This window comes from Bactrocera neohumeralis, chromosome 2 (assembly GCF_024586455.1).
Source record: "Bactrocera neohumeralis isolate Rockhampton chromosome 2, APGP_CSIRO_Bneo_wtdbg2-racon-allhic-juicebox.fasta_v2, whole genome shotgun sequence".
Taxonomy (NCBI): Eukaryota; Metazoa; Arthropoda; class Insecta; order Diptera; family Tephritidae; genus Bactrocera; species Bactrocera neohumeralis.
The window spans coordinates 5,414,107-5,425,028 of record NC_065919.1 but is presented as its reverse complement, the minus strand read 5'-3'; the positions used below and the strand labels follow the sequence as shown (position 1 = coordinate 5,425,028).

The window sequence follows — 10,922 nt, the reverse complement described above, 5'->3', positions numbered from 1 at the left end:
AAAATTATTGTCATGTATAAATATGTCTCAGAAGTACTCTTCCACAACTATTGTCTTAATTCTCCAAAGCGTAAACATTCAGTTCGCGGGTTGTTCTTTTGTTTCTTCAATAGGTTGTGTGAACTTCACGCTGATGTCTTTCTACAAACAGAGGTTTCTCCATAGCTTCGCGCTCGTTAGCTTTGCATGCATTTATAACGGTTTGGTGTCTGGACATGGCATGATGTTGGATCCGCCGGGTCGTTCTTCCCGCTGGCGCTACAATTCTTCAGCGCCCACCAACTATGATGATAATGGATTGAATTGCGGTGGTATGACGGTAAGGAAAATAGTTTATTCTAAGCTAAGTGGCTTATATGAAAGAAATCAAGTAAGGTGGGGTGTGGTTTAGTGTAATTTTTACTTCGTTTAGTTGCCGATATTTTGAATAACACTACTTTTTCCATATTTGAGAAAGACCTGTCGCACAGGTGTTTTATGGTTGTTTATGAAAATTTACATAAACACGTTATGTTAACAGCACCCGTTAGTAAGACATCTGTGTATTTCACATAATTTATTTAAGAGAAAATTAAAAGATAGATTCAGAAGACATTTCAAGACCCTTCATTTGTCGAATAATTCCAATTAGACTATCACAAATAAATATTCATTATGAACAAAAAACTATTTTCAATTTGATTGCATAGTTGCGATCCGCGGCCACGACAGGTAACAGTCGAGTATACGTAACCTGAACGAACTGGGCCAAGGACTGTTAACTTGGCAGCATCCCTACTAATTACTTGGGATATATTTTCTGTCGCTACAAAGCAACAGGTAACTACTGCTCCATACTTTCATGAATCACGAGCAGAATATACATAAGTTACATTCTGTTCTTAGTGCTGAAATTTCATACTTCTACTCGGATCGATCTTTCTAGGTGCAATGGGAAGAAAACGATGGTAAATGTGGACTTTGCGGTGATAATTATGCAATGTCCATGCCGCGAGCAAACGAAATCGGCGGTCATTATGGTGGTTCGGGTGTGATAACCAAAGAATATCGTGACTCCTATACAGCTAGTGTGGGTGTGCGCATCACCACTAATCACTTGGGCTACTTCCATTTTGATCTTTGCAATCTGAGTGAATTTGGTGACGAGTCCGAAAACTGTTTCGCAAAGTATTCACTACGTTTTGTAGATGGCTCTAATCGTCTTTATATTGGTAGCACAGGAGGCTTGATTGTTGCAGACCTCGTTTGGCCCGAACAATTGAATTGCGAGCATTGTGTGCTGCGTTGGACTTATACCGGTGGTAAGCTCAAAAGCGAGGATAATCAGTCGCAAGACCTAATTGAATATCACTATTTCAGGCAATAACTGGGGTCCTTGTGGAAATGGTACAGGCGCTTTGGGTTGTGGACCGCAGGAAACCTTTGTTAATTGCGCAGATATTAGTATTGCTTTCCCAACTACAGACGCTCCAAATGTCTACCGTACGGATGTGCATACAGTGGAGGGCAATGTCAACGATGAGGTACCTGATTATGGCTAAATAAATGGAAATCAGGACTAAGTACTCGTATGTCCTGCCAAAAGTTCTGTTACAAGTTCAGATCGTTATAAAAATTAAACTATAATATATATTTTTATTAAGTTAATTTTATTTAATAATGTTTTCATATATTAAATGAGCGATGTACTAAATTATATTCGAAATGGTCCCTTTTGTTTAAAACAAGCCCTCAAACGATTCAACTATTCAGCAATAGCAGCTCGCGCAGTTCCTATTGGTATTGAGGACGTTTTCGAATTATATATATTTCGAGCCTCTGTTGAGTATTCGACAGGTCATGTTCTCCAACTTTGCCCACAATTTGTAGTCTAATGGATTCAAATCGGGACTTCTCGACGGATAATTGTCTGCAGTTATGAAACCAGAAATATTGATTCCTTTTGCCTTGTGTGCTGACACAAAATCTTGCTGGAAAATCCAATCGAAGAGAACGCTTAAACATTCTCCAGGTAAAATTTGGCCCAGTTTAAACCCCAGTTTTACAGAAGTGAGAACCGTTAGACCTTTACAGGAAACCATTACCGCAGGAGCATGGTGACCATATCAAACCCATAGAATGCTATTGTTTACTTTTATGATAGTTTCTGCGTAGATTTTCTCGTTTTGCTATTAAAAACTTATACCACAGTGAAATGTTTTTCTGTACAAAAAACACTTTCATGACTATTGACCGCGTGCCACTGAAGAAGCCGCTGGCAGAGCCCAATTTGTTTCAAGCGCGTTGCCAAAAGATGACCAATTGATCGACGGTAGGCTTTCATGTGGAGAATATATCGAATCAATTTCAGTTTCCTAATGGGATATAAGCGAATGCGCTCGCCACAGTTAAATTGGTTCGATCTACACGAGGACGATCACTTCTCTTTCTATTATCCATTATTCACATTTGGGAGAATCGGTTAATAGTACGGTAAACAGACATTCTTGACATGATTAAGATTCCTGAGTAGATCACGAACTTCACCCACGCTTTGTTAAATACTTATGTTAAGCAATCACCGCTATGCGATTTTCTTTAGCTCCCTTTCCATTGCTAATAAGCGAAAGTAAACACTGAGCTGATTTCATCATATGTATATCCCCGTAATTCCAATTCCCAAGGCAGCCGGTTCTAGGATATCGGAATTGCCTCAAGGGCTGTGATTTCGACGAACTAACCCCGTTTGGATCGTTGAGTAACATCTTAACATTGTCACCATTAGAGCAACATCTAGCGGCAGGGTTGCTCCGTATCCTCCTCCTCCTCCTCGTGCTGGCATTGAGTCCAACCCGTGCCCGGTTGAATTTTTCTGCTGCGTTTGTGCAAAAAGACCCATCATAATTCCTCTTCGATTAGATGTAACTCATGCAATAGTTGGAGCCATTTTAAGACCTGCTCAGTCCTTAAGTCTCATAGTGATCCATATGATAATAACGCAGTAATGCGACAATAGGCTCAATGGCCGTGTAACGAGTTCAGGCAAGGTGGTGCCACTCCAACCGAGTGACCAACAAGGAACATATACGATCCCACGGAGCTCAATTAGGCTGCATGCTTCCCAGTTTAACTGCACTATTGAACGATGGGACGTGTTTCGGCATGCGCACCACACGAGAGTGGAGTGTCTCATTCGTTGCCACTTGCTGCAACCACCATTATCTGTACACAACTCCCTCACTCACAAGATTATTTTAGATAAGTATGTATGTATGTAGACACTGCATACAAATTACATATAATAAAAACTAACGATACTTTTTTGTACGTACTTTTGTCGTCGCATTGTAAACCTTGTAACAGAATTTATGGCAATACTAATTACTTTATTATTGTTAATAGTTTTGCATGTGTTACCTGTGTTGAGTTATCTACTTTTAAATATTTGAGCTCATAATGCGTTGTGGAATTCTTTTACTATAAGCAGAACTGAAGTCTGCGCTGATCTATTATGCTTGTGCTTCCTGCTATTGAATGCATCTCTCGGCCTTAATCGTTTCAATATGTGCACACGAGCTGTGATATTGTAAGAAAAAATCTTGATAGGGGTTATTCCCCGCTAAAGAAAGACGGGCAATAGCTTCATTCTTTTTTCAAAACACTCCGTCAGACACAGGGGAATTTTTGACGGCTACATGATGCGCGAGTTTTGTTTGCAGAAGTGATAAAAATTTTTTATTGGTGGTGTTTTTTACGTTGCGGGTTCCAAACCCAGCGCACAACCCTGTGGAGCGGATGTTTCGCCTTCTCAATTTAGCTCGTCTTCAAACGGATGTTTTCTGGCTATCCAGAGGATACTTGGTCGTGAATTGCTTGAGTCATAAGTAAAATAATCGTTTCTGGCCACTCCCAAGTGAATGGCAATCAGAGAACTTTCCTCACTTGCGTGAACTTCTGCACATGACTCCAGTCTCCGCTTGGCGCCACCAGTAAAGAAGAAGAGAAGATGAAATACTAAGCAATTAAAAGTCGTTGTTTTTTAGAATAAATTTTATATTTAAGTATCTCGTATTTGTAATAATATATATAAACTTTTTCATTATTTTTCTTTTTTATTTTCATTCTTTTTTATTAGTTATTTCATATATATGTATGTATGTATGTATAATGCTATGCAATTTTTTGTAATTATGTATAACTGTTGTTTTTTTCACAATTTACATTCATGGCAATAATTCTGCTTTGACAGTAGTCTTACACATATTGAATTTGGAAATACAATATTTGTATGTATCAATGTTATTGTAGATCTAAAGAAAGATGTTTGCAAATTTAGACACATTTCGGTGCAATTGGGGACAAACACATTCGGCAATTTTTCGTTTCGTTCATGAACGTAATATTCTCAGTAATTTCTTTTAGAAATAATAGCGCTTTTGCCAAAACATCACAAATTTAAAAAATGTAGATGACCTTGACTCTAAATCAATATGTTTTTCTTTTGTCTGTCTTCTTGTTTATGTGTTCATTTAAAGTTCAATTGAAGATAATCTATGTTTTCAATACCTTCACATGTATATTATTTTATTTATTTACTTTTTCTTTTGTATTATGCTTTCGTAAATTTAAGTGAGGTTATGCACTTCCTAACACACTTACTGCTTTCATTTTTAAAATGCACATCATTACGTCAATCTTCAATTATTTATGCAATTATTTTATTTTCATGTACGTATATTTGTTAAGTTTCGTTTGTGCAATATTTTAAAAGTATATATACATTTGTATGAGTGTTTACATATATGTATGTATATGTAATAATCAACTAAACTGGATTTGATTAAAGCTAAAATAGATTTAACTATATTTCAAAATATGTATTCGCAACTCTGTCGAGAGAAAATACTTTACAATTGCGAATAAGGACAAGTGAAGGCGCTCATAGATATTTTTTTCCGTTTCAGATAATAACTTTTGATAAAAAAAAAAACAAATAACGATAAAAACATTCTCAATAACATTAGTGAACGGCAGCTTTGAAAACTGTCTACATTGAAACTGGCTGGCAATGTCCCAGTTATCAGTGCACTTTAGGTTCCAATTCCACCTTTACAAAGATCGAGTTTTCAACAAAGCAGAAATGAACATTATTAAAATCCCGTCTGTTGGTTTTGGGTTTGCCTACAAAAAAACTTACAAGCAGTTTCGATAAATGAAAAGATTAACGTATTGAATAATTAAAAATAACCTTTTAACCCTAAAAACCGGAGCGTCATTTTGAGACCAATAACTGGGTAAGTCTAGTACGGATATTCCAAGACAATTAAAGGATTTTCCGGTAAGTGGCGATGTCTTCAACAAGCCGACGATTTTTCAGCATATGAGAGTGATTTTAAATAAATATACATAAGTGGTATAACAGTTCATGTTTCCAAACATTGAGTTATTGAGTAAGTTAAGTGTATGTGTGGGCGTGGGTGTACTATTTAATAGCCAAAGCGATGCACCTCAACCTTTAAACCGACTTTAGTGTCATTATTTACCAAAGCTCAAGGAAAGTAGCTGAATTTTATTACTTTTTTTTCAAATCCTATGAACTTAACAAACCATATATATTTTTTTTTTTTCAATAATTTTTATTTGCTGGTAATGAATTCATTCTTAATATTAATCGTTTTTATTTCATGGAAACATTTTGTTAAAATACATATTTGGTTTTTGTAAAACGATGTATCTAAATATTTGCTTAATTCTTGTTCTAGTTTTAATTTATTTATTCACTTTCACTTACATTTAAATTACATAATTATGTTTCCTTGATTTATAGTTCAAGACTATTTTCGTAATACCTGAATTTTAGAATTTTGAGTCCGAAACGCGGTTTTGTTTTGTGTTTTTTCACTCTTCTTGCTAAATAATTGCAGTTTTCATACGGTTAATGTGTGTGTATGCAGTCATGTATGTCGTTTTTGTTTTTCGTCATATCCAAAAGGGTTGTCGCCAAAAGTTTTGTAATTTGCTTTGGTTTGGTTTTCTTGTACAGCGCACTCGCATTATTTATAATCAATTATATTTAAATATTATTTATATATTTATACATACAGATATGTGCATGTGTATGTTATTATGATTTAATTGTTTTTTAGTATGAGTTGGTTTCAGAAAGTTTGTGTATTTTTATATATTTTAAATTTTGTAAACATTGCATACATAATTGTTTTTGCTTCTAATCACTGAATTTGTGTTATTTTTGTTCTGTTCAATCAGCAAACATAAACACAGCGAAACGTTAAGAAAACATCTTCGATTATACATGTAGTTTTAAAGCTGTTTAGAGGGAGAGAGATTCGCATACATTTTTACTTAAAGACCCAATGAGTTCAAAAGATAGCTTTCGAAGATTTGCAGTGAATGCATATGGACTAGAGCAGATTTTTAATATGATAAAAAAATTCAGATTGAAACCCATCAAAAACGAAGGATAAAATGACAAATATTTAAGAAAAATAATTTACGGACCTGAGTTCGGCACAAAAGAAGTGGAGGAGCATAGAGGAATTTATAAAGGTTTGGTTGGAGTAAAATTGACGAAGTTACTAGTATTTCGCTCTACATAACTTCAAAACCACTGCACTGATATGGTATAATATTCCTGCACATATTTGACAAGGTAACGCCGGAAAGTTATTTTTAAATTTGTTGATAACATTCTTGTACAATATCAGATTAGCCGAGGTTTTCACACAAAATTACATTTTCACTTCAAAAATATTCCTCATGCTTTCGGAAAAGTTAAAAAACCCTCTCGGAAAACCTATTAGCTAATTAATGAACCTGATGTTTTGAATTCGGATGATGTAACACCGCGTGTTAAGTACATATGTTATAAAAGTGTCACCGCAGTTATACTTTTTCCGAGGTACTCCTGATACTCCTAATTGCTGCCATTGCCGCATTTTTGAAAGTTTCTCCATATAAATTTAACGAAATATACTTTGAAGTCAATGTAGCATCGGTTTAGATTGGTTTAAGATTTAAACGTTTCATAAAAAAAATTTCAAAAAGTAAAAGTGGTCTACTCTCTCTTTATATCAACACTGAAAGTTACACAGTTTGAAATATTATACAACATCTGATACCAACCACAAATTGACATCTGCCTTTTTCTTGCTGACAATCCAAGTGTTTATTTACAAATTATTTGTGTTATTTAGGGGCTTAATCGTTTCTAAATTGATTTTTAGTATTGCTAATGCATCCACGTTATATTTGAGTGTGTTTTATATTTCATATTCCAGTTCTCTTAAATTTTATTTCTTTATTATTAATTAGAAAATTCTTCATAATTACATCGTACTTGTATTTGTATTTCTCCGCTTGGCACATTTTCTTGAGTTTATTATATGTTGCGCATATGTATATAACGTAGAGATTATAACAAAAACAACAGTTTGTAAAATGGTGTTATTGTAAACAGCAAGCTTAAAAAAATTAAGAATGAATTTCAAATTCCTATAATGAATTGAAACCTTGGGATGTCTTCGCGCTATTAGAGTTTTGCATGAGTCTTTGATTATTATAGCAAATAAATATTTTTTAATGTGCATATTCTATTATGCAATGGCTGAGCATTGTAACAAATTTTTATAACCAAATCAACAAATTGATTTAAAAATTGTTAACAACCAAAGTGCGCTGGGGAAGCTCAAAACTTTACAATTAAACAAATATAAAAAAATATATGAAACAGGCTAATTTGTCTCCGGGGGTATTGCTAAGGTTCGAATAAGCAAACAAACGGCTTAAATAAAACAATAACATAAAAAATTATTTTCTGCATAAAATCAAAATTTATTTAACATTCTAAAAACACATTTATAATTTTTATATGCACTACTTGTTTCATTTTCTTTAGATATATATGTTTTTATGATGGGCTATAGAAAAGATAAAACATACAGCTTTGCTTTGTAATTTACGATACTAAAGCAAATGCACTTGTGTTTCGATATATAAACATTTTAAGATAATACATTTTTTCTTCTTTCTTAGAAATAATAAAAAAAATTACTACATAGGCATAGTTTTATATGTATATATTATTAACAATATGTTTGTTGGCATTAGTATTTGAGACTTTAGTATATTTTGTTATTAACTTATTAAGAAGAAACTATTGAAAAAGTAAGATAACTAAAATATTAACTTAACTACAAGACAAAATTTCGATAGAAATCCGTACACGGTATGCGTGTTCAAATACGAATATGCATGCATATGTGTAAGTGTTTCATAAATAATAATATTTACTATAATGCATAATGAATAAAAAAAATTGTCATACAGTCTTAAATGCATGCAAGGAAATATGTATATATAATTACCAAAGTTTGTAATAAAATGTGAAAATAAATATATTTTAAAACTTAAAAAATCTTCTTTCGAAATGTTGCTGCAAAAAGAAATTTCAAACGAGTTTAGTTTAAACATTACTAAAAATTGGTTGAAAACATTCGCTCAAATAGTTTTCTTTAGTAAAAATTACTAAAGCACAAAAAGTAAGGTTTGTTTTTATGTATTTAAGTATAAAATATTAATGCACATATGTTTAAAATAAAAAAAAAGAAAAGCAATATTTATAATATTGCAGTATTGTAAGTGGAAGACGACAGTCGCTCACATTTGTGTTTACAAACATATGTATGTACGTATGCGTGTTTGCTTCACATATCTCATTTCAGTGTTGTAAGCGAATGGGCGCATTTAAAATTGGCGCATTAAAGCAAATATTTAAAAATCATTGAAATTAATTTGTACAATTTTCAATGAGAACAGCTGGGTTTAACTAAGTTATAAGCAAATTTGTAATTTTTCTACAAAAGACGATTTTTAGAAATTCAAGAAAGCCGCATAATAACAGCTTAAAATAATAAAGAAAAACTTTTGCCTCGATGTGGCTGAGGGCTAGATATATTACGTACGTCATAACCATAAGGCCGCCAACGATATCGAAATAACCTAATAATAAATATAAAATTGTATTAAAACTATAGTGTATGCTCCATTGCGCACAAATTCATTAATTAACAATTAATTTCTCGAGTTACAGTATGCAAGGAAAATACATTGTTGTATTGTTTTCAAATTGTTTAGTTAAAATAAATGTTAAAATCATAAATTAAAATTCAATCAATTTTTTTTTTTTAATAAAATTTCAGTTAAAATACAAAGTGTATATAAAACGGCGCTTTAAAAGCAAGGGAGGTAGGTGGGTAAAGAAGACATAGGCAGGTTGAAATGATTGTGTGGATTGTGGAGCGGAAAGTAGCGGGTTTTTGAAACAAATTGCACGTTTTTAAAATAAGAAAAAAGTGCTTTGTGCTGGCGGCTTATTTATACAAAGAAATAAATAAATAAATGTTTGTTTGATTTACACGAAATTTTACTTCAATTTATGTTTCAATGTTTTTACAACTAACTTGTGGGCGATTCTTTTTCATTATGTAAAATAAACTGCATAGTTGTAAGAAGATCGCCGAAAATGTGCAAGACGCTTAAAAGTAATTATAGGTTATGTTTGCTCAATTACCAATGCTTTTATCTGTGTGTGTTTGTGTATGTGCTTAATCAAAAATTTGCATGCATTTACTTGTTTGCTTACATATGTGCTGTTTTAAAATGTTGAACAAAATAATAATATTGGTGTCTTGAATGGGTTACTTCGTTATTATATCTCTGCGTGCAAGCATGTTTGCCAAGTTTGTATAATTTTCACCGTGTGCCGTTTGTAGCAATTTATTAAATGTGTTAACATTATGTTTAAGACATATTTAAGCTTCATCTATAATTAATTTAATGTAATTTAATTTAAACTTTGAGTTCACTTCACCCACTAACCTGCAAAGGCTACTTAGTTAATAATTAATTATTTATTTTCTGTACTTCTTTATTTTATTTTATTTTGTTTTTTGTTTTTCTTTGTTTGTTTGAGTGTACTAATACAATCGGTTAATTCATTATTCACTTATTTGAATTCATTACATTGATTATATGCTTGAATAAAGGTTGATTTCTATCCTGTATGCTTTGCAGTATTGTTTATTGATGCGTTTTAAAATTAAAAACTATTTAAGCTTTAATTAATTGGGATTAGTTATATATGTTTTAAAGTTTTAGCATTATATGTGTGCTAAATTACTTTACTGTGTGTTTCTTTACTGTGCTGTTCACTTTGTGTCTATATTTGTGATTATATTAATAAAATCGATTTTCGAATCCATTTCATTTCAGTTTTCTAGGCATGGCGTATGCGTTTATCAATTAATGCTGGAAATTCTTTACTAGCGTTGTTGGTTTGTGGAAACGTGTTGTTGCCAGGTCGCGTGTCATATTGCAGTAGCTTATTGCTTATATTAATCGGTTTGCTATCATTTATCAATTTATGTCTTCTGTGAATTCTCCAACTATAACATAAATTTGAAAACATTCGAAAAGAGGCAATCAAATCGTTTTCGAACCATAATACACTATCATTGTCACAGAACTTTTACACTGTTGACGCAGTTCATCTGGTATATCAAAGGGAATTGCTTTCCTTTGTATCGGCATGTATATGTTTAAAAATTTTTTTAGGTTGGCATTAAAAATTTCCCTCTTTGCGGTTGCAAATATTACTTACAGCTCTTGATGGCATTATATGGTTATATGCATAAATTGCATAATTACATTTTGCCATGGCACAATGAATTTGAATTTGATTGTACTGAACTCTCCCCTTAACTCTCTCTCTCTCTCTCTCTCTCTAAGAAATATGAACAATAGTTGCTATTGTGTTTTAATACTATCAGCTCTTTACACGAGCTGCGTATTCGGGGAAGCTTCACTTAATTATTCGTCATTTGATTGTGATTGCGCATCTAAACAGAAAAAAACAATAAGAGATG

At 32.6% G+C, this 10,922-nt stretch overlaps 2 protein-coding genes across 3 annotated transcripts in view; one reads left to right on the top strand and one right to left on the bottom strand.

Moving 5' to 3' along the window:
• The first annotated feature begins 75 nt into the window (after nucleotides 1–75).
• On the top strand, nucleotides 76–1,698 carry LOC126767656 (uncharacterized). Its single transcript, XM_050485141.1, has 3 exons — nucleotides 76–319; nucleotides 926–1,301; nucleotides 1,360–1,698. The coding sequence occupies exons 1-3, from the start codon at nucleotides 134–136 to the stop codon at nucleotides 1,539–1,541; spliced, it is 744 nt and encodes a 247-aa protein (XP_050341098.1). The 5' UTR covers nucleotides 76–133; the 3' UTR covers nucleotides 1,542–1,698.
• Nucleotides 1,699–4,388: 2,690 nt separating this feature from the next.
• Nucleotides 4,389–10,922, bottom strand: part of LOC126767652 (putative transcription factor capicua) — a 69,483-nt gene continuing 62,949 nt past the window's right edge. For both annotated transcript variants that reach the window (XM_050485133.1, XM_050485134.1), the window contains exon 22: nucleotides 4,389–10,895. In XM_050485133.1, the coding sequence (XP_050341090.1) occupies nucleotides 10,867–10,895 (29 nt within the window). In that variant the 3' untranslated portion in view covers nucleotides 4,389–10,866. The remainder of the gene's footprint in view (nucleotides 10,896–10,922) is intronic.